Here is a 25,246-nt window from a genome sequence, read left to right as displayed (position 1 = left end):
ACAATTTTCTGCTAGAAACTATAATACAATATCCAGGCTAAGAAAGCAGCTAAATTGGCTTGGCTTCAAACACACATTTATATCCCAGTGTCTTCAACTTTGGTGTGTGTGTGTGTTTCCTATCAGCTATAGATATGGCACAAGGATATCACCTTCCTCCACTTCATCCCTGCTGGCTGTTTTTCCCCCTAGTGGTCCCAGTTTTTTCTATTTTTACTGCTGTTTTCTGCTATTGTTTCTTTAATCCAAACTTCCAAAAAGCTTCATTTGCTACCTAAAAGGAAAACAGCATCTGAGTTAAGACTACACATGAAATGTTATATGGCTATCTAAGGATATTCCCCAGATCAAAAATAAGACATAATTGATCACTCTCACAATTCAGAAAATGAAAGCAGTAATTTTGCTCATACCAAGGAATCTGATGGTCCTGCGCACCAGTGGATTTATATAACAACAGTCTCCAGTTAATATTGTTTTCTCTTGGTTTTCAAAATCCTTTGTAGCTAACTGTAGACAAAAGACTGCAGTTTCTCCAACGATAATCTTAGGGGAGGAGAAAAAAGGGGAGAGAAATGGTGCATCAGATTACAGCACGTAAAATACACTAATATTACAGAGACAGACATCTCATCTTAAAGAAACAAGACCAAACCAGCACAAAAGACAGCATAAGTGAATCAAGTTCTGTACATTAATCTTCTTATCAGGGAAATATGCCTTATGGCTTGCTTTACTTTATTTGCCTTATAAGAGAATAAATTATTACAACAAGGATTTGTAGGCGACATAACATAACCTAGTTTTCAGGATGAGGGGAAAGAGAAAGAAATCTGTTAGTTCAAGAACAACAGATCACATAATGCACAATATCTGGACCAAAGTAAAGGCCTAATCTTGGAAGATGCTGAACATTTCAGTTCCCACATGACATTCCCTGACACTCAGCACTTTGCAGAGTTGAACTTTAAATTTTGAACTATGGTAGAGAGAAAGGGGAAAAAAAATCATAACAGAGCTCCTGTTCACATCAGAGGTTTGGTTTGCCAGGAGGCACTTAACAGGGTTTGATTCACATTTTGCTAGCTAAATTTATCAAGTCTGGCTTTAGCTCTGTTCCTCATGCTTGAACAAAGTGTCACCACTGACATTTTAACATTAAGAATGGCCTGTTTCACATTCACTCCACCCAAAATAAAGTTCTCATGTCTATATATCATTCACCTTATGTCTGGCAAAAAAACATAAAAACCACCAAACGAGAAAAAATATATTTTGAATGTAAAACATCTTCTCTAGGTTATGTATTTACCTGTACAACAAAGCATGGACCTTTAATTTATTCACTACAATTATGGACTGAGCCTCAAAAGCCAAAGGCAAGATTTAAGCAGGTATCTATCTAAAGCTACAACACTGAAGCTTTATGGCAAGGATAATTGAAAAGCAGAGCAGAAGGGTCACTGACCACTGGATTCTAATCTGGGTTCACTGTGGGGCTTACAGGCAAAGCACTTCCACTCCTCTACATGGAAAACATAAAGCTTATTGTCAGGTACATCACAATTTGATCAACAAGAATGAAGACTACCAAAGTGAAATCTTAATACTCCACAAATGCAATCAATAATGCCATCAAATCTGATTAATAGCTGACGTTTTTCTTAACCGTCGCCCTAACAAGAAAATATAAATATTTTCATATATCATAATAGGTGTGAGCAGTTCTACAAAATAAATAAAATAATCTGTGGGCACTACCTCACACACACATTTTCTTGTCAACAGGAAGGATGCAATTAATGACCTTCCTTAGTTGTTTGTAGATTATGCAGATAACCTTGGGCTAAATTGTGGAGGAAAGTGCTATTCATAAATAATGTGGCACAAGCAACAAAAATAACTCTGGAGGCAAGTATGTAAAAAGCAAAATTTAATTTGGTATCAAAACAGTCATTATCTATTACTTTAGGCTTCAGATCCTAGTGAAGTTTTTAGATAAAAAAGAAATTTCAATACCTGAACTAAAAAATATCCTCTCTCTATTGTGATGCAAGCAAATTTGCAGCCCAGTGAAGTAGAATTTCTTCGACTATAATTAGCAAATTATCAGTATACATGAAAAATAATTCAACCTTGAATTCAAGATCAGCCAAATTATGAGAAGGAGAAATCAACCCAGTGATCCCTATAGCTCTCATGAAAAAACATATCAAAAATACCAGTTTTAATGTGATTCATAAAGGTGAGAACAGAAACACTTATACTTTTACTGTGAGTCACAGTAATGCTTTTCTTTCCTCTCAAGGACTAGGCAACCTGAATAGAGTCAGATTCAGTCTTTAATTCTTTCTGCCAAACTCAATAGACTTCAGTAAAATTTTCACAGATTTTGAAACTCCAGGAAAAAGCAGAATTCACCACAAAGGAAGCATCTGTGAGATACAGTGCTCAACCTTTTGCAAGAACACCAAGAATGCCAGCAAGCTCAACTCTCCAGCTCTGAGCAGAGACTGAATCTGCTGATCTAAGAATAAAGATTCTGTTCTTGGCTGGTAGGGAAGCTGGGGTTAACTAAAGAGAGAACTGCTTGTTCAGTTACAGGAAAGGAGATCCTCACTTCCAGCAGTCTTCATCGGCTGTATCTAGATCTTTGCTGCTGCCAACAGCTTTTCCTTGTTACATTTCCTGTCTTTGATGGTGACCTGTATGAAGAAAACCCTCTGTTCCAAGAACAGCAGCGTTCAAGTTCTTAGCTGAACAAGAATACTCTAAGGGTGGGCACGTAGGTGCAAGGGTCAGAAAGATGTGGAATTCGGCTAAAGACAAAACTTCTGCTACAGAAGGCCTAGTGCTCTACTGTCAGAAGTAATAAGAGTCATTGAGCACACAAGGCATTCATCTCTATGCTTCCATGGATTCACTTTGATAGAATCCTTCTAGAATTTGGCAATAAATACAGGTTCTTTATTTTTCTGTACTGGCAGCTCAGCTAAAGCTGTTCTCCTTCCTCCATCCTTCAGCACAAGTACTGCTCATCTCAATAATCAGCCTATTGATGTTTCAGAAATGGAAGAAAAATCTCTTTCAATCTCAGTAAATCCCAGGAGAAATTCTGCTTCCCAGTGCAATTCCTTCCCTTTCTTCTCTCCAACATCACTGGCAATAATCAGCTCTACAGGGCAGAGGAAAAGGAGAGCGATATGCCCCCTGTACTTTACAGCAATTTGCCTGCCAGGTATATTCCTGGAAGGAGCAATTTCTGTATTCCTGCTGGCACAGGAACCATCATTACCCCTTCCACTGCATATGTGAGTTGTAACCAGCCAACAAATGACATTTAATTCAACAGAATTACTTGTGTACTTCTCTAAGTCTTGGGTTAAAAAGTTTTTGGAATATTTTATTTGGCAGTTTCACTGCCAAAACTGGGAGTGAAAGATTACAGTGGAGAATCTGAATGTTCTGACAACATAAACACCTGGACAAAACTACACAAGTTCAGGTGTAGAAATATGATTGCAACAAAAAAGAGAGGATATTAGAAGCATCTTTTACCTTATTCTAACAGGGTCATACTACTTTAGATTACTGTACAAATTTCCCACAGGTATGTATTAAAATTCTTAGCTCACAGATATTTTAATAGTTATTAAAAGCAGGGGAGGCCATCCTTCCATTTTGACATACAGCTACAGCATATATAGTATAAGGAAAAGAACAATTTTCATCTGAAGTCTAACAGTACAAAGTGCAGACTCTCCAGTATTCTGAAGAACACATGTATAAACAACTTGCAGAGTCCTTAGATAAAATCATGGTGTATGCAAGTGTTGCAACAAGGAACACAACAACAATAATTTACTCTTATGGAAGCACATAAAAATATTAGCCCAGCAAAAATTAAATTACAGTTGTTTTTGGAACCATCTCTATAGCAATCATATCCTGTCTGTGATGTGACAATCCACTTGACAGCCAGGAACAGAATTTGAGATGGGTGAGATCTAAAACTAATATTTCTTCTTGTTTCACCTCTTAACTCCAAATTAATATATAAGCTGATTGATTTTCACAGTGTGTTTATACTAGTAATACATAATTTTGCATTTATTGCCATCCACCTAATACCTTTCCCTTTCTTTGTTTTCGTCTCAGGATTCTTATAGCATTTTGCACATATTCCCTACACTGATTCCTTCCTCCCAAGTAAGTCCAGGATTTTCTGTATTAGTCATTTTTCTGAATCCAGGCAAGCTGTGCCTAGTTTTAGCACTGCATGTCAATTTAAAAATCTAATTTGTCCTTCCATCCAGTATATTCTTAACTTGGTTCTAAATTCTGTGTTCTTTTCAACTCAAAATGTCAAGCCTGACTCATTCCAAATATTAGAGCTAGAGAAGTTCTGACATTGTTGATTTTCCAGTAAACTGACTCCATAAACAAACTTCCCCTAGTGTCTCCTATGTTTTACAACAGCCAGTACCTATATAAATAAATGACCTTAAATCTGCACTTCTTAAAACACTAATGAGGTTTACTTTATGACCTACATTCTCATATAGATCACATAAAGCCCTATAAAGCCCCAGGACTCAAGTGAGACTTAAATATTCATTTGCATGACAAGATATCCGAGGATACATTAATATGGTTAAACAAGATAAATCCTGAAATATAAGGTTGATAATCTCTATTTGGGATTAGGAAATAAATTTCTGTGTATACAGCCATAGACCTTTCCAGCTAACATCTACACAAATGTTCAAGAAATATTTCCCACAGGCTAGGGAACGTCATAGAATACACGATTCCATCTTTGCCAATTCTCAAGGTTATGCTGTAACTACAGCAACCACTCAGAGAGATGAGTAACACTGAAAAGTGGTTACCGCATTAAAAAGACCACTAAATATTCATCCATGTGCTCAACTCGTCAAGTTAAGAACATTTCACAATACTGTGCATTGTAATTTCTCTTTTGACTTACTTTCATTCATTGTGTTTCTCCCATTTAGGCATGACTTGAACAGTAACCAAGACTTCTGTAAGACCATCTTCAAGAAATAACCTTGGGAGAATGAGCATCTCAGGCACCCCACAGCTCTGCTTTTCTCTCTAGAATGAACTTCCTCATCCTTCCTTATCAGGAAAGAAGGGAAGGTAGGAAATGGAGCCAAAAATATCTCTAAGAGAATTGTTATCAATTAAATTGCGTGGCCTCCCTATTCATTTTGAGTTCCCACTTAGTGTGGTGCAGATCTCTTCTAAAAATATGGCTTCTATATGCTTGGTTATTCCTGCTCTTTACCTTGTCTTTCTAACTTTTAAGACCATGGGCTACTCCTGGCCTATTTCCTATTTAAAAATGCCATCCACGTACCAATTATCATAGTGACCTCAGAGTTAGAGAAATCTTGGCCTTTAGTGATGCTGAAAGCTCCACTCTCCACTTGAAGCTAAAATTGTTGAGTGAGGTGACAGCCCCGGCAGGAAAAGCAGCAACTGTATTTCTAGCAGTAGCAATTTCAAGCTCATTATGCAGAGCTTTCCCTTGAGGCCATTTTCTTTGTGTTTTTCTTGTTCTCATTGCTTCTTGCTTGCTTAAACTGACAGCACATGCCCTGGTCAATTTTCAGAGTAGTACATTTTCTATGGTAACAAATGTCCAGTAGTTTTGCAGAAAATGAAAAAAAAAAAATCCTTGATAAATCTGTGTGGTATTGATTAAATACAAAATATCCTCTCTTGCATTCAGCATGGGGATGTAGGACCATACCGCACAGAAGCTTCTAAAGGTCGACAGAAAAGATGTGAAAAGAAAATTGCTTTTCTAGAGAAAGAATTTGGAAAAAATACTCAGCCTTTTTGTGCCTCTCAATTTTGTTTTAAAAATATATATTCCCTATATGTTTTGGAGAAAAATACTAAAATTTAATATATTTGGTCATGTCCATTTACAAAAGAAAAATAGCAGTAAAAGTTTACATATCTAATAGTGAAATATTATCTGCATTATTTACTTCTCTGTAGGGCAGAGTATGGCTATATGTTACTAAAGAGTAATTTTACTTTTGACGGGAACAAATACTCTTTATTGCCCTTTTTAATACATAGTAACATACTGAGTATGTCTACAATGGTAAAAGCTGCTCTCTTCAGGAAGAGTTGACTTGTACTTGAAAGCAAGAGGCACACAATAACCAAGCATTTATAAGCAGGAAGCCAGAAATGAACCACATGAGAACATGACCAGAGACATGGACAACTTCATCTTCCACCAAATTGTCCTCATTCATTATCACATGAGAGGAAAAAAATATTTTGAAGTCTCTTAAGAGCTTCCTTTTTTCCTTAACAGAGCAATTGATCATGTGTGCAAACGGCATCTTCTCTGGAGCCCATCTGTGGTGTCCAACAGGCAAAGCCTGCAGCTCTCCAGGCGATCAGGAACGGCCAGGATGTGAGGAAAACACACTCAGGAATGCCGGTGTGGCAGCCTGGGGGCCAAATAAGTGTCTGGCACCTGGCCCTAAAACTATCTAAATGCTGGCACAAGTATTCTTGCCGAACACGTTGCAAGCAGTAGTAGATAAGAGACATTCATGAGAATTCTTGCCCATGCAGCAAGCTTTTCTAATTTTAAAAAATAACATAAAAAAATAGGGAAAAAATGTTAATCTAGGGAAAATCTCTACATCTAAAAAAAGTCCTAGTAAATGGTGAGGGGAAGAGAGAAAAATTAATTCAAAACTGCCTTCTAAAGGCATAAATTCACATTTCAAACTGTGAAGTTACTTAAGGCTCAAATACTCTAGATAAGGTTCTTATCGTATGAAATTCTTACGGTTTTTAAAGTGTTTTCATTTTCATTTTACAAAAACCAAGGAGGCCATTATGCAGTTTCCGAACTCCACACTTTACAAACACACCTCCTTAGGAAAATGAGTTGTAATATGGCCAGATATCACCTGATTTTAGTTTCCTGATCTCTGATTGATACCATGAAAAAGGTTGTTATTAAATATAATTATTTCATGAAAGAATTTGAAAAATAATTCTACATCAAAATTCTTCATTTTTCTCAAGCACTCAACTTCAACCTTTAAAACACTGTGATATTTGGTGAAGGAAAAACAAAGTGCTCAAAGCTCTATGATTTATCTTCTCTATGAGAAGATGAATTCATTTATGTTTATCTCTGGACTCAGCTGTATCAAAGAAGTCTTCCACTGGACTTCAAGTGACACATGTGGAAAATACTGTGGTTCTTCATGACCCAGCCTTGGTGAACCCCTTTGTTTCTTCACTGGCCAAGAAAACTGTACATTGTTCTTCTGCTGAGGCAGATGAGTGTCCTAACCCTTCTGTGCATGTTGAAAATGTGATTCCTTGATAAACACAATACCAATGCATCTGACACCCATACCAGTGACCATATCCAAGAGCAATGTTACTTTATAATTTAAGCCTTAAGTGATGTATGCAACTGTGCTTTTCTACCCAGGATGAACATTCAGTTGCAAAATTCAGCATGAAGGGGCTTTCATCCCTGTTTGAAAAAAAAAAATCTGATCACATAAAAGGCATCTCTTAGTGATTCTGGCCACAAAGTAGTGGTTTTACAGTTAGTATATGACTGTAGCCAACTGTTCTCAGAGGCTCAGAAGGAGAATATCTGTATTTCTCCCTTTTCCCACTGTCTTACTTCTAGCTCACTTCTACTCAAGGCCAGATACGCTTTGCAGATATATTATTCCTGAGATCAGTTCAAGGAAAGCCACTTTCACTGAATTGCCATTGCCATCAAACAATGGAAAATGGAGAACCAAACACTGGAACAGTATAAGTACCCTCTCTTTTAATAGAGCTATGAGAATAACATGCTGTACAGAAGATTAATACCTGCAAGATTCAACAAAAATTGTTGTCTGGACTTTTGTGGCAAAATATGTCGTTTACAAAACATACACACAACTGGCTTATTACTTATGTTTATTATTATCTACTAGTATTTGATTAATAATGATAAATTTACACAGAAAGTTCAATAAAATAATTCTAAATGTTTTATTAAAAATGACCTTCAAAATAATGCAGTTGTCTTTGTCATCACATAAGTAGCTCCACTCCTACTAATAATGGCCTCTGTATAAGCACCTCTTCCCTTACCATTACCTTAGGCTACAGTATAATTGCCAACAAATGAAATGCATCCAGTTGAAATCAAAGGTAGCAACCCCACTAACTTCAACAGGAGCTGGATTAGTTGTGAAATCTATGGCACTCTAGGTTAAGAGCAATACCTCATCCAAAGTCTGGAAATAAGTATTGGCAATGAATACTGTCCCAAGAAAATAATAAAACAAAACTAGGAAGACAATCCAATTTTACAGGGAAGCAGTACCAAATATTTGAGAAAGGTGTTTAACAGGTCAGATAAATCAGAAAGTTAAGTCAAAAAATGCAATGCCCACTCCTGAACATTTTAACTTATAAGTCATTCTTCTAATATACTTGATGTCTTTACATTGTAAGCATTACTGCAAAGAATCCAGGTGTCACTAAAAATGAGTTTAAAACACTTTAAAAACCCATGCATGGAAGTATTCAGTCTAAAACTATGTCTTATTCTGAGATGTCTCACATTAAGGTAACGTGCAAAATATGTGCATTCAGCATAAAACCAGCAGTAAAACTACTCAGTAAGAAATCCTGACAGTATTAATCTATACTTCTAGTGCCTCTGAGAGCCAACAGGAAACAAGTGACCAAATAAAAGCTTTCAGGGAGAGAAAAGTAGAGACTACACCTTGTACTTACACTTGAGTAACCCAGTCAAAGAGAATGACTCTACAGAAGTTAACTTTTGAAGCTTCACTGACCAGGTAGACTCATTATTCTCAGAAAGGTCACTAGAGATGCTGGTCAAGGAGAAAGGATCCAAAAGAAAAGAGGTCAGAAGTGTCTCTTCTAGCTTCACCTCAAACCACTAGCAAGTCCAGACACAAAACAATGTGTGACCATTCCCCCTGCACCTCCTCCCTCAGACTTAAAAGCTGTAATTTCACAGTGTGCCATTATTTCTCCTTAAGAATGTTATTATAATAAATTAAGATACTGAAGTGATGTTTATTAGAAACAGAATCTTAATGAAGTCATAGAAATGGGGGTAGAGGCCTGTTTATGAGCACCAGAAGCTTTAATACTTACTTACCTCTGCTCTAAACAATGCAATGGGAATGAATTAGCCAGCAAGGTTTTTCACCAAACATTGCACAGCAGTAGCATATCCCATTTATCTTTATTTGCTAAATGCACAAGTAGAAAGACCTTTTCAATAATGATACTGTATATTCTGCAGATCAAATATGGTGGATTTTCTTTATGGTGGGTTTCTCTATGGTTGGTTTTCTGCAAATATGATTTGCACCACTTTTGTCACTCTTTCAACTCTGCTACACAATGTCTATTTTATTGCTCCTGCCACAAATCCAGATGGCTGCAGATGTGCAGCTGGCAACACTATGTTGTCTGACCCTGTTTAGAAGTTTACACAATGCAGTGCTTGAATTAAGAGGAAGTCCCAAGTGCCCTCATTGGCACAGCAGCCAATGAGCTGAAATAGGAGTAGCAAGAGTGGCAAATTTCAGCAAAAATTTCCTAGTACAGGAAATGCCTACAAGACAGAGGGGAGATTGTATACTTTGCTGTGAAGACAGAAGAGCATAAAAACAGCTCTTTAAGGCATGCAATGGTATTCTGAAAACTAATTGCAAAGTCTATTGGCCAAAGTAAGCCCAGCTACTCTTCTTCAATATGTGACTGTATCTCTGTCCACTCATGAAATAGTGCATAATGGTTTACCCTAACAAGGATCATCTCCTTTGCACAGATCTGTAAAATAATAGTAAATATGCTGCTGGCTTTATCAAATATCTTGAAAAAAGCTCAAGTGGTGAGAGAAGTGTTTTAAGGATGAATGAGTCTATTTAAAATTTTTAGATCTTCTGAAGCTCTGACACTGACTGTCTTCAAGGCAGACTTTATAATAGCTGGTTTTTTTGGTCCGATCTGTGAAGACAATAAAGGATATTATATAAAATAAATGCTGTTATGTTAATGTACAAACATATGTTTTTAGCCACTGTTCTGCAATGATAGGTGCTTGCACACATTTAGTGATAACAATTTAAGTATTCTGGTGTAAATGAATCAATTCTTAGAGCCATTACATTTTTGCCATCGGTGTTCAAGGTTAAAAGTACATATGAACTAAACTACAGATACAAGTCAACCATGTAAACATGAATTTTTCTGGCAACACATTGTGCATACACACTTGCATATGTAAACATACTTAGTTTTATAAAGAAATAGTCTGTGCTTTATGATTTCGCTCTACTCCTAATTACACAACAATCACAATCAATTCAGAAACAGAAGAAATACTGTGTAAAACTGCAGTATCAGCTATTAAAATGAATGTGGTTCCAGAAAAAATTCTATCAGCACCAATCATTCACACACAGCACTCCACCTCAGGAAAGCCTTGTGATTTCAAGTAGTACTGAAGCATGTGATTAAACTCCATCAATAGCAAGATAATTCATTAACAATACCAAGATAACAAATTAACAATCCAGCTCTGGTTTAACTGTTCACGCACAACCTCCTAGTGCTTTACACAGCAACCTCATTTCACAACTACCATTTGACAGCTGGGCATTAACAGCTACGTGTCCATCCCGCCTGAGTGGGCAGATGCCTTCACCAAGGCAACGCTGACAGCTCACAGCCCAGCTCTGTACATTCATTCTGCCAGCTGCAGATGTCCCCAAACCACTGGCATGCCCCCCAAGGTCAATCTGCTTACAAATCTCGTCTGCCTTTGCTAAATGCTCTGGAAAGAGTCCCCATGACCTGAGTCCAGCCAGGCGCGAGCGCTTGGCAGAGGGGCCCACGCTAAGAGCCAGAACGTCCCCACGCCGCTCCCATGGAACGCGCTGGTGGCCCCCAGCCTACGGCAGCAGCAGCTCCCCCGGCCTCCCCCGGCCTCTCGGACACTCAGACTCATGTCTGTGCACTCTGAGCGCGCGGTGGCCGCAGCCTCAGGCCTGGCCTCGTGGCAGGGCCCTGATACACCCCAACAGGGCCAAGGATGCTCCTCACAGGAACAGGAAAAGCAGAAACTGAGCAGTGGAGAGGCTCTGGACATCGGGCTCAATCGATGTAACTATGATCAAAGCACAATGAAGGATGTGCCGAAGCTTGGGCACGTGCACACGTGGCTCTGCGTGGAGCTGACCTCATGCACAGAGCGGCACTTGCTAGGTCAGGCATCAGCCAGGAGCTGCTGCTCTGCTGAGGCTCCTCCTTCTCAGCAGAGCCCTGTTATGGACAGCCTCTGCACCCACTCTGTAAAACCCAGAAAATTAACACATCCTGGGCTAAGTCTTGATTAAAGCAGGTCCAGCTCAAATACTTTACCTCATGCTCCCCACAGGCTGCAAGTCCATGGCGTTGGTCACTGCAGCTCAGCTGACCCGCAATTAAGAAATCTGTCAGCAGAATTAATTCAATCGTGTCTGAGCCCTAAATTGCTACAGACAGGTCACAGAAATCCCTGTTATTACCCAAAATAACTACGCTGGGAAGTCAAGTTCCACTTGCTGATTCTAATAGTCAATACTTGATTTATAAGGAGGCAAACTACACATTGATCAAAGAAATCCTCATAAGATTACTCGAAATTCGAAGCAATAAAAAATAACTAGGCCTGACCCTTTTTAGAGACAGCATGAAGCCTACCAACCTAAAACAACGGCTGTTTCAATATGCTGCATAGAGAAAGGAAAAAATAAAATCTGAATAGCAGAATTCTGTTAGGCTGACTTCTGTTCTTGGTAGCTGCTTTTTTCTTAATTATTATTTAGAAAACGAAAAACTCTGCCCACATACATACTATTTAACCTGACATGGATGAGAGGCAAGAAGTAATAACAGCAGAGAAAGAAAAATAATAATTTTAAAACATAGCTATACTGCATTTTTAATTGGCTGTACATTAGCAAGTGCCTATAATTAATGACATTTGCATATAAATATTCAATGTATAACAATTAGACAATGGATATTTATGATACATTTACACAATACATACAAAACTATAGATAACTGTATGTTGTCCAGACTGGCAAGCAGAAGTGGAATCCACAACCCCAGTTTTCATACTGTGTAGCCAAGAAGGATTTTTATGGTGCCTCACAGCCCAGGAAGTGGCATCCAGAATTAAGAGTCATTTTTGATTCTATATTGAACAAATTTTTACACTAATAGTACATTATAAAAAGCCTTAATATATACAGTAATTTTTCTACTGCAGATTTCTTAGCACTTTACATTTAAAAGAAATATTTTCTGGTAAAGTGATCTTTGCAAAGGCAGTTTGCCCATCAGAGATAGCAAATGCTAGAACTTCTGCTTTTGTAGTCACTGTCCAACACCATGTTCATTGTACTATGTGCAAACACAAAGGACTTTGTTTTCAATAGATATTCCTCCTTAAAACAGTATGTCTCATGTGCAACTTCTGAGTGCCAGAGATATGGTATAACCACTTCAGCTGGACTTTCTACTTGCAATCTCTGAGGTCACCACATCTCTGCTAAATACAAACCATGTGTGATGAAAGCTGGGCCATCATGAACTTCAGTGGCTCTGAGGGATGCTGCAAGAGCATATAAAGCTTTTTAAACATCACTCTGCTTTTAAGGCTGAGAAGCACAGCTAAAGCTACTTACAATTCTACTTTGGCTGTCATTTATTATGTATCATATGGACACCCATCTCCTCAATCCTGTATGATGTACAATGAGCAAGAATTGTTTAGTTGAAAAACTGATTATTACTTCAAGCCTACTATTTTAGATTACAAACAATGATACAAATTCCTTAATCGTGCAGGATTAGTTGGATTAACAATTTCTCACTTAAACATAAGTGCATCGTTTGTAGGACAAGCAGGCATTCAGCTGTTGCAAACAGAACCCTGCCTGCCTTGTTCACATCTGCTTGCCACTTTACTTCTAGAGAGCCCATCAAAGGATGAAGCATATGGCCTCGATATTGTTAATGTTTGTAAATCACATGCATACTAAGCACGGCAGAAATACATTCAAGTGGAAGTACAAACATAACTTCTGCAGGCACCGCTCATGTACGCCATCACACCACAACAGGAACACAGACAGATAAAGAAGAATTCCCAAGAAAACACACAGTGATTCTGAATTTTTAATTGTTTCTCCTGGTTATAGCTCTGTTGGATTAGTGGTTTAATGCTGAGATAAAACCTGAATCAGACTATCAAATCACATATTTGTCTTGCTATGTGTCCCAACAGGCCAATACTGACATCTGCTACACAAAGTTACTGCAGACCTAACAGTGTGATTTATTTTTTTATTCTTCAGTAATGTTGCAAAGCAGTTATCCATTCACATAGGAAGAGCATGAAATAAACTGTCCCTTAGCTTTAAACTTCTCCTGCATTCCAGAAAAGGGTATTCCTCTTCTCAAAAAAAGTGGCTTCCTGAAGTCCCCAGCACTTGCATATTTGAAAAAAATAACAACAAACAAACAACAAATAATAAAAAAAAGATTTATCTTTCCTACAAACACGTGGGAATGGAAGAAGAAACCTATCAAGGAAAGAAGTTGCAGCTGTGCACACAGGTTGAAATAGAGCTAGGATAACAGGGGCCAAATGAGTCCTGCAACAATGTGATCACAGAGTGGATGAAGTATTTTGGCAATTCCTTATTCATGTAAAGTTGTAACAGTTGAAAAATGTGCCAGCAAGAGAAAGGCACATAAAGCTAAAAAGCTTTAGCTTCTTGGTATATAACCTATTTCAATAATCCTGGAAATATTTTCTTTGATTAGCTAACTAGTTTATCAAATAAAACCATTTCCATTTTTTATTTCAGAGGCTGCTTAGTCTACCCAATTCATATGATTCAGGATTTAAAACTTTCTTCTTCTGTTGCTTTATCACTGTCTTATCAAAACAGCACCATGAGTTGTTCAAATATCATAATAAAAGTTCACTTCTCAGAAAAAGAGCACTAGGATAGACTGCATAGCTTGCTGGGCAATTCCTTAACTTTCTCAGTAAGTTGTACATAAAACTGAAAACTTGAATACCTTGCTATGCACCCTTGGGATTTTCTGCCCTGTAACAACAGCTGCTGGCAACTGTTCATCCTTGCATTATTTATCAAGCTTCCCTGATTCTCTTCTGGCAGAAATGACAAAACACTTTAATCTCCTTCAGGATGCACAGAGGTCACTTCTTTGAGTAGTAGACCAGGAGAAAAGTCTGATCAAATCTTAGAATCATAAGATGGCCTCAGCTGGAAGGGATCCTTAAAGATCATTTGGTTCCCAGTCCTGCAGCCAGGTTGCTCAAAGCCCTGTCCAACCTGGCCTTGAACCCTGTAGGGATGGGGAATCCACAGTTTTCCTGGGCAATCTGTTCCAGTGTCACATCACCCTCACAGTGAAGAATTTCTTCCTAATGTTTATTCTAAATCCACACCCTTTCAGCTTAAACCCCTGTTGTATCACTGTGAGCCCTTGTAAAAAGTCCCTCTCCAGCTTTCCTGTAGACCCCCTTTATGTAGTGGAAGGTGTTTTAAGGTCCTTCCAAAGCCTTCTCTTCTCCAGGCTGAATAACGTCAGCTCTCTCACCCTGTGTTCACAGGAGGAGACCTGCTCTGGCCCCTTGGTCTCCTTTGTGATCCTTCTCTGGACTCACTCCAGCAAGTCCACCTTATCCTGAATTGGGGGCCCCAGAGCTGGATGCAGTACTCCAGTGGGGTCTCTTTAGTTTTTTCCAAGACTATCAAGGTGTCCACAGAAGTCAAAGTAACTTGGTACCAGCCATGAAGTGAAAAAATAATCAGCCTAAAGTAGATTTAAGGAACACTTGTGAAGGCAGTAACTTTTTCTGACTAAGGTGAGGAATGAAGAAACAGCTCAGGCATGAGGCACAGCAAATCCACAGAAAATATTTTCAGAACTTGGATTCTAGATGATGCTTTTCCTCACATTATAATAGACAACTGAGTATTTTGATGTCCCAGATATCACAATCTAGAACCCTTTCTCATGTACAGCACTAAGTTACACACTAGTAGAATAGTTTCAGTGAACTACAGGTTAACTAAAAGCTTCTCTGCCAGCAGCATTTTGAGAACTCAGCCAGATAAAATTTGATCAGTCCCTGATGCCACAGCACATAGAATCATGGATGTTAGAAGGAAAATAGGTACTAGCAGGCTCAGAAAGGAAGACTGAGATGGGAGGTGATAGTCACATCAGCTAGATCTATGTGCTGGAAGTGGTGCATCTCCTTCAGGTCTCTGCATATTCTTCAACTGCTCTTGAGCTACTCAGACCTGGAGCTATTAAGACCGCAGCAAAGACAGTGAAGAAGAAAGGAGACTTAGGAAAACTGTGTAGATGCTTCAAATGGTAGCTTCTCTTTTTCAATTTTCACAGAATGATCTTGTTTTTTCTTAAACATCAGGGTACAGTAAATTTGATACAAGAACAATGATATTGCATCTTTCGCTATACAGTCTTTCTTTTGCCAGAGTTCAAAATTTCTTCCTCAAAGGAAAACATTACTGGCTAAAGCTAGGCTCAAGACAGAATGTCTGGTATTCAACATCCATTCCTTGTTTGGGATGCACCAAATCTAAAGATTCCTCCAGTCCACTGGAAAAAAAAAAATAAAAAAAATGCAGCACTTCATGTCTAAATGGCAAATTTTTTTCAGTGATGACATTAGAAGTATTATCCTAAAACAAATTAGTCTTTAATTGGTTTGCAGGGAAAACACAAATACGTTCGGAACTCACCTAGGCAAACAGAAGTGTATATTTTATGGATAAGTACTGTAATCATATATTTGTTACTTGGAAATAAAAACAACATTTGCATAATAGAACTGTTTAAACATCTTAATGAAAATGTGTCAGTATCTCCTCCTGGCTTTTATATGACAGTCAGCATACATCTTAGGTCCAATACATCACATTTTATACCACTTATTGTTTAAACAGTTTTGACATTTTAAGTAATCCATATTAGCATGTGGAGTCACTAAAAGAATCCTTAAGTACACTTCACAGTATTTTAAAGAGGTCAAAATTATTAACATCTACCAGAAAGAAATAATGCAGACTGATCACTCTACAGATTCTGGAAAAATGAGACACTAGCCTCACCGTTCTAGAAATCATTTCTACTGGAAGCTAAAGGATTAGACTGACGTGTATTTCCCAAGCTACATCTGTCATAACAAGTTTAAAAAAGCAACCAGCCCACTGAGCAAGAACTGGCACTTTGGGAAATGGCTTAAATAGCACTGAGCCCTCAACTAGCAGTTCTATGCTTATTACATATTTGAATAGACTCAAATCAAGAACCTACTTCCTGCCACCTTCACATCTGACTTTAAGATTAAAAACCAAAAAAAACCCAACCAAACAAAAAAACATAAAAATAAAAAACAAACCATGTATTGAGAATTCCTCAGTATACCAGAGATTTCATGATATTAGTGCTATGGACAGTAAAAGGATGGGAGCACAGAGCCAGCAGTACTCTTTCAAACCTGACACACAAGGGGGGGAAAAAGGGAGCCCACAGGGCCACTGCTTCTGCCCAAGTCTCAGTATCCCCTCATAGAATATCATACTTAGGGCTTTTCACTCTTTTAATTGCAATTTCCACCTCATCTACATTTTTAAAAATATTTTACTGCTTGTGTGCCTAATGCTCCTTACACAAACACATCTACCCATTCAAGTCATTACCTGTGCTTAAAAGTATGACTTAGGAGACCATCAACAGATAAAAATCTATCATTGGAAGGGACAATATATTTTATGTTAAGCTGCAGTTGTTTTCGGTACTTTTTTAAAAACAGATTAAACAAAAGCAACTGTTTGGGCCCTCAAAATTCTCCTGTGGAAGAACTCAAAGTACAGATTTGGCAGATAAGAAACAGTGCCTACACCCTTTAGAGATAATCAACCCAGACTAAACCAATATTATAATACATCTTCATTTCATGGAACCTACATAAAAGCCAGGAAACCAGCTGGAAAAAGGGAAAAGCAGTAGCCCTTCTCATCCTACAGAAACGTTGATGGATTTCTCTATGGGTTTCCTACAGTTGCTGCAATACCTGTGAATCATAGAATGGTTTGGGTTGGAAGGGCCCTTCAAGCTCATCTAGTTCCAGCCTACCCACCATGGGCAGGGGCACCTTCCATAGATCAGGCTGCTCAAAGCCCATCCAGCCTGGCCATGAACACTGCCAGGGACAGACCATCCACAGCCTCTCCAGGCAACTCTGAAGTTAAAGGGGCTTTAAGCAGAAATACCTTAGCAGACAATAAATTTGTTACAGCCAAAGTGAATAGCACAATTTGACTCCTTACTACACAACCAATGGGATATTTAGAATAGAATTGTTCAGCTGGGAGAGACCTACAATAATCATCTAGTCCAGCTGCCCACCAAGTCAGAGCTGACCAAATATTTGGTAAATAATGGTAATTACTTGACCAAAGACCATAGATATACAAACTGAGTAAGTAGACTCCCAAGTACAGAGTACAAAACTTTTCCTTCAGTCACAGTTTCTCTTTCCTATATCAGAGCACTTGACTCAAAAATCGCAAAAAAATTAAAAATAAATAAACACCCAACAACAACAAACCAAAAACAAAATCAAAAAAACAAAAACAATAAAATAAGCAAACAAACCGCCCACCCCCCCACAAAAACCTAAACAAAAAAGCCAAAACCCCATAAAAAAGTCAAGCATTTCAGTAGAGCAAGAAGGTTCTGCTTCTGCCCTGGGCCTGCACTTCTCAGATGACACTCCTGAGCACCTGTGCCTTGCCAGCCAGCTGCATCTGTCCCTGGATGGCAGCGGGGCAGATGGGCTGAGGAAGCAGATTGACTCAGGAATGAAAGCCTGGCAGCAGTGCTGCACCAGGGCTGTAGGAATGTATGAGCAGGAAGCTGCACTTTAAAGACTAACCAGAAAACTTCCAGGATGAACACAGCAGTACATCCTTGTCAAATGACACAGGTTGTTATTTAGGTCTCAGCACATGCAGGTTGCTGCCCTGTGAGCAGACACAGCTCAACCCCATGGCTTGACACTCAGGGCTGCTGCAGCATCTCTGATGTGGCACAGGGGTTTTGGATGAGCAGCACTGTGACAGCCTCACAGCAGCCACAGACCCACTGCTGATGAGATGCTCATCAAGACAGGTCCTGCTACTGGTGCTTCAGTTTTTTAGTTTTCTAATAGCAGGCATGTAGAAAGGAAAATCATTAGAAAAACTCTTTCTTTAATGATTTTTCAGCAACTTCATTCAAATTCAATGCAATGGAATGCATTGAGTCACATTAAGATAAGCCAGGTTATCTTGAACCACTCTATGGCTCCAATTCAACAAGTACCATCACTCCAAAAAACCTCAGTTGATGTGAACACCAGTTCACATCTTTTACCAAGGTAAGATTCTGTTGCTCTACCTCCAAATTCCAAAAAGAGCATTAACTCCATATACCAAACAAACAGAAAAAAAAAAAAAAAGGATTTTAAAAAAACCAACTCATAAATCATATTATTTAATATCCTATGCTCAAGGACAATACTCATTTTGGGAAAAAAAAAGTGAAATTGCATTCACAGAAATCCATTTCCTTCACTGGTCTACATTTGCATCTCTCCAGACCAAAATATAGCTGTGTTACATGATTCATTTTTATATTTCATTTACAGAAACAAAATTACACAGAACTATGTCCAAAATGTCATTGGCAAGAAATAAATGAAATAGAAGAGAACCTAATCTCTGAAACCTACTACAACTGAAAACATACAAGCCATTTTGGTGAAAAAAATCTTACTTTCACCACTCCTTTCAATGAAAAGAGCAAGCCAAGACAATGTACAACTCCTGCACAACTGAGTGAGTGCCATCCCGGGTAAACACTAAGTCCAAGAGGATTGCCCAAGGCAAATCAGAACAAAACTCTATGCAAAACCTGAGAAATCTACCTATTTAATAAAGTTAATCATTAGACCTAATGCTGTTGAACTCATGAGACTCCCAGGAGCTGAATTTTTTGTTTAATAAAATGAAATAAAAATACTTTTTAAAAAAGTGAAACACAAGCATCAACAATGTCGTTTTCCATGCCCTGACATCCCAAAGCATGTCATTTGCCCAAAAGACTGGTGACTGGGAGATGAAGCACAGTTAAGTATCATTAAGTTCTATTATTAGCTTTTTAGCAAGGCTAATTACAAGACTGCCAACCCAAAATGTCACGGAGATTTCTCTGACGTAATCATCTAGCACCCAGGAAATGAATGGAAACTACCAATCCATCTTCTGACACATATTAGGAAAAAGAGATGCTCAACATGAATACTGACATAATCTTTAGAACTTCCTAAGGCAAACAAAGGAAATAGAATTAAAAGCAAAACAAACATCACATGCCAACAACAGAGAAACATTTCCAAAAAAACCCAACAAAAATTCCCTTTTTTAATCTCAACAGTATTTAGGGGTTCAAAAGAACAAACAGGTAAATAAAGTAGTCAAGTAATTGATGTTCAAATCAAAAGAACCAAACAAAGCCAAAATGCTACAAAACAGGTTTTGTTAAATGAAGAGATTCAATCCCTTGGGATAAAAAAAAAAAAAAAAAACCAACAAAAAAACCCACACAAACATTAAAAAGAGAACCGAGTCTCAATATTAAGGCTGATCCTGACCATAAGGTTTTATGTCTGATACCATCTGACATCTCATGATGCTACTAAAGCAGAAATGTGTCTGGGACTACCATAGCATTTTCCTGATAAGGCTTTTTCTACTCCTATTTCGTTACATTTTCCTGAAAAATAATTATTGTGATAAAAAAATAATTCCTATCTTAAAAGGCCTCTTCTTGCTGCATTTTTTTTATTATTCTAATGCTTACAGTTGATTAAAATCAACTCTTACAAGGGCTTTCTTGTATATGTAACTGTGGCCTGCACCTGATAAATCTATATATAATCCATCCCCAATAACCAAATGTTCCCCTCTAGGTCCTTCCCTCAGTATGGTCAGGGATCACTGAGTGATGCTAAAGCCCTCGTTATCTGACAACGCCAAGAGTACCTTCAACACCTTGAAAGGAATCTCACTGCTTTTCCAAAAAGCTTTCTCTTAGCTGTTTTCCAAAAAAGACCCCCAAAGAAAATCGATTAAATAAATCACTTTTCAGACACACCTCTTTAAAACTGAGTGACGGAAGATCACGTTCAAGTAGACACACAGGTTTCGTTTGCACGCACATTATTAACTGTGACATACGGAGACAACTAAATCAAGTAAAACTGCCCCTTGCACGTACCAGATGACTTTTAGAGAACAAAACTAACAGGGGGCTTTTCTAATTAGTACTGGGTGACACATCAGTAAGTAGTTGCTAAAAAACCGGGTTTTCCTCGGGTTGCCCATCTATCCGCAAGCGACGCGCGTTTCGAAAACGAAAAGATAATTTTTTACCAAAAGGAGTCGCACGGGGCTGGAAATACAGGCACTGGCAGTTACATAAACCGGCGCTAAAAATACACTTGAGAGGCGCGGTGGGCACGCCGGGGCAGGGGCCGGGGCCGGCAGCGCTGCCCGCCGGGGCCCCGGGGCCGGGCCGCGGGTCCCGGCAGCGCCGAGAGTCCGGGCCCGGCCCGCAGCCACCGGCGGCCCCGCTCCGGCCGGGACCCGCGGCCCGGCCCGCCGAGTCCCCGGAGCGCGGGCACGGCCGGCCCCTGCTTACCACCAGCACGGGCACGCCTGCGGTCAGCGAGTAGAGGAGCACCGGCGGCACGGCGCTGCGGTCCTCCGGGCCCGGGTAGGGCTTTCGGTACGCGCCCTCGTAGCAGAAGAAGCCTTGCACGTTGACGGTGAAGGTGTCCGTGTACTCGAAGTAATAAGCCAGCATCACGGTCCCTGCCATGATCACCATCTGGAAGTAAAGCATGCTGGTGAGCGGAGAGGGCACTCGCATGTACGTGGGCTCCGGCGGCCGCGGCAGCCCCTCTCCCCGGCGGCGCGCTCCGCCCGCTCCCCGGCGGCATCCACCGCGGGCGGGGGCGGCTCAGCGGCGGCCGGGAGCGCGGTCAGCCCGGCGGGGAGCGCGGCCAGGCCAGCGGGGCACGGCAGGACAGCGGGGGCCCGGCCCGCCGCTCCGGCAGCGGCTCCAGCGCGGGCAGCGGCTCCTGCGGCGGGCGGGCGGAGCGCAGGGGCGGCCCCGCCCCGCCCCGCCCCGCCTGGGAGCAGCGGCCGCGCCGGACCCGGCGGGGAAGGGAATTGCTCGACCCCCGGACGGCTCCCACGGCACAGCCCCGCGGCCGTGATTAGTAAAGGAACCCTCCGTGCTTTCCCCCCGCCTCCCGCGGGGCGGCGGCCACCGTGGGTCCCTCTCTGCACCGACACCCACACCAGCACGGGGCGCGCTCGGGGCCGGGGAGCTCCCGCAGGTGCTCGCTGTCCCGGCCCGCCCAGAGCCCGCGGGAAGCGGCCACGACACTGCTCACAGCCACAGCTCGGACGGGCCCCGGCAGGCACACGGATCGCCACTATGGGCCGGGGTGGGAAGGACCTCAACGTGGAATCACAGAAGGACAGCATCACTTAGGTTGGAAAGGACCTCTGAGATCCAACCTACGGTCTGACACCACCGCATCCACTAGACCGTGGCGCCAACTGCCGCATCCGGTCTTTCCTTAAACACCTCCATGTATTTCTGTCTGATTCTGTGATTTTATAAGAAAATTGTTCTTCATTTTTGCTCTATGGTTTGCCAGACGTTTTTATGGCAGCAATTTTGGAGATACGGTGTAGTTAGGTATTAAGTAAAGAGTTCTTCACAAGGTTTAAAATTAGATTCCTTAATATACCCCCAACTCAATAATTTTAACGTATTTATTTATATTAAAAAAACTGTCAATACATAACATTTATCCTGAGCATATCTGCATGTTCGGGTCATCAGATATGTGAAATGCCTTTGACTTATACAATCAGCTTGTGCTCTGGCTCATTTCTGGCCACAATAGAAGTTCCCCACAGTCCTACAACTACCCACCCTGATCCCCCAATCCTTCCAAAACTGGAAATTGAAATGCATAGTCTTTTGTACATGGATAGCTATGAAAACAATTAACATTTAAAGCTTTTATTTAACAGCTATAAAGAAAATTGGTAGCTGGCCTTGAATCTATCCTCACTCAAGTAACATCCTAGAGTAAGAGGAGAGTCTGCACCAATGCTGAGAGAAGCCATACACATAGAAACACAAAAGAATTCTATTTAAAAATACATATACAGAAATACCCATAAGAATAGACAACTGTGCCCAAGGCTTGTACAGATTCAGGCATGTGTGGGCTCTAGTCTGGATTCCCAGAGCCAACAGATAAAATAGTTACTTAAAGGTACACAGCCCACCCCAAATATTACCAGGGTGGAAAACACTGTTAATGGACACTTCAGCCATAGAGTCCACTTATTTTACATAGTAAAGGCAGTAAGAAATAACAAATAAGATTAGATCGCCCTGTTTTATAATGAGTAATCATTCTTCTAGTGTTGTACTTCGGCTTTAAGTGTTCATTTTCCTCCCTTTCATGAGAATTTTTTCAATATTCAATGATGTTAGTCTCCGTGCATTTATTTTTAATCAGCCCTTGAAGAACACGCTCTTCATGTCTGGATTCCACATCCAGTCTATTTTTATGTGCTTTTAACACACTCTCCAGAAGAATCTAAATCATGTCATTCTCACTGCACTCACCAGACTTAGCTGGATAGCTCCCTACCTTTGTGAAAAATCTGGAGTGAGGCATGAGACATCTTGTGGTGAATTCTGCCTAGCACAAATTTTATTTTCCCCGTTGCTTTAGTCTAATACACATTACCACACACATAAAAATCATAATCCTGGAACCTGCATACAGACACCCTCGTTGTTAGGATGTATGGCCTGATCCAAAGACAAAAGTCAGCAGCTGGACTCCAATGAGCACAAGACTCAGCTCTTCAGTTCTTTTTGAGTGCATGCCCCATAGAAATGCTGGTGGCATATTTCTTTAAAAAATTTGCATTGAGGAAAATCAATCTTCTTCCAGAAACCAGCTGATAAAATAGTCCTGCATTTTGTTATCACAAACCAACTTCTGTTTATAGATGTAGCTGATCAAGTAAAAGCAGAGATAGCTTTTTGTTATAATGAACATGATATTTATTGCCTGCACAGTTGAATATGCAAACATATATTAAATCAAACATATAGAAGCATAAGAACACAATCCCCAGTGACTAATGCAACCAGCTAAATATATTCTGCAACCACAGTGATATGCACAGCAGAAGAATGGCAGGGAAAAGCCCAGAACCCACAATTTTTATTTCAGAAGGCTATTCAGACATTAAATTGTCAGCTGAAACTCAGATAACTGACAGACTTTTTTTGAAATTAACTTCCTTGGGAATAGTGCCACTGAACTCAGAGCAAGAGTTCTCCCCTGATGTTCCTTGTAGGTTTATCTTGTTATTTTTGTTTGCTGCCTAATTTTAAGTGAATTTTTAGCTCAGGAGGCACAATGTAGAGCAGGGCAGACAAAGAGAAACCTTAGACACACTATTTTGCAATATTTTGAAATCATGACCTTTATTACAAAGATATCATTCCAATTCCAAACCAAATTCACTAACCTTTCATGTGCTTAGATCACCACTGCCTATTGCATTTTCTAGGTATAAAACAATGCTCTGGCAAATGCCAGTAGAGAAACAGAGCCAACCCAACAAAGCCTTCTCAATAGGCAGGAAAATAAGAATTGATATCATATCATCCCACTATTTTTATCTTTCCTGTTTACCTCTTTCATGCTTTATCAGAGTGTCAGCCGCTTGAAGCCCCATGACTGTTTCACTGTTACATCTCCATTTGCTACAATAATACACTAACCCAGCCCTTTCTGAGAGGAATATTGCATCTGTGTCGGTGGCACAGCAGTAGGGACGAGACAGAATGAAGTATAACCTCTACAGATATTTTTAAAAGACAACTAAAAGGACATTTTAATTGATAAAGTAAATTGCTTAGATTTAAGTCCTAAAACCCAGGACATTTACTTCTGAAATTTATGCTTGTAGGACCATGATAATGCAAGGTAAAAATCATTTCCTAGCAGCTGGAGCAGCATCAGCACGGAATCAGAAATGAGGGCTTGCCCACAACACTTGCTGCATGATTCAAACAAGTTAGGCACCAAATTTAAGTTTTTCATATGGTCTTAGTATGTAGTTCACAGAGACACTCCATTAGGTGACTAAGTTCTACTACATCAGGGCAGCATGAATCATCTTTTTGAAAATGTCATTCATTACATCCTAAGAAGTACCAGCCTCTTATGATCCCACTTGTAAGAGTAATGACACAAGCTTTGATGACTAGCTTAGACTAGCACCCTTCTTTTAAAGGGCTGTGGTGAGATGTCATCAATCCTACTCTTAACTTTCACTTACACATAGATAAACTAGCTTCAAAAGAGGAATTATACTTTCTAAGACTCAAACAGGGAGAAAATTGGCCAAATTAGTAGCAGCATAAGCATTACTATTGTATTTATATTGCAGTATTATGTAGAGCTGGACCATATTTTTCATAGAAGACAGCATTTTGCCCCAGTAAGCTTGGATACCTCATACGATGCAGTGTAAGTAATATTAGAGAGTGAGCAGATGGAGATGAAACAAATGAGGAGGAGGACAAGGCAGCAATGAAATGATTGAGTTTGATATAATGAGCAGCAGTCATGGCACATTAGTTTCTTAGTCAGTATTCACATCAATAATATAATTAATATTTTAAAAACTGCTTTCTGTATTCAAATTAAGAAGTATTATTGCATGCAAGTTCTCCATAGGTTATAACTGAAACTTGGGATACCAGAGGGTCACCATGTACCTAAGGCCTGTACATTCTCAGAATTAAAGCCTGTATTAGCATATCTACCACTATTTATTATAAAAAAATACAGACACAGTTTTGTCAGTGTGAAATTAAATAAATCACTGGTACT

The 25,246-nt window shown here is 39.7% G+C and overlaps 1 protein-coding gene across 2 annotated transcripts in view; it reads right to left on the bottom strand.

Moving 5' to 3' along the window:
* The window catches only part of PLPPR5 (phospholipid phosphatase related 5), a 45,092-nt gene extending 23,296 nt beyond the window's left edge, over positions 1-21,796 (bottom strand). For both annotated transcript variants that reach the window (XM_058842489.1, XM_058842490.1), the window contains exons 1-2: positions 20,935-21,796; positions 414-546 (exon numbers count right to left, since the gene is read on the bottom strand). In XM_058842489.1, coding sequence (XP_058698472.1) covers positions 414-546; positions 20,935-21,165 — 364 coding nt within the window. In that variant the 5' untranslated portion in view covers positions 21,166-21,796. The remainder of the gene's footprint in view (positions 1-413; positions 547-20,934) is intronic.
* Positions 21,797-25,246: the final 3,450 nt, after the last annotated feature.

The sequence above is a fragment of the Poecile atricapillus genome, chromosome 7 (assembly GCF_030490865.1).
Source record: "Poecile atricapillus isolate bPoeAtr1 chromosome 7, bPoeAtr1.hap1, whole genome shotgun sequence".
Classification (NCBI taxonomy): Eukaryota; Metazoa; Chordata; class Aves; order Passeriformes; family Paridae; genus Poecile; species Poecile atricapillus.
Note: the sequence above shows the minus strand (reverse complement) of the source record. Positions and strands in the feature narration are given on the sequence as shown.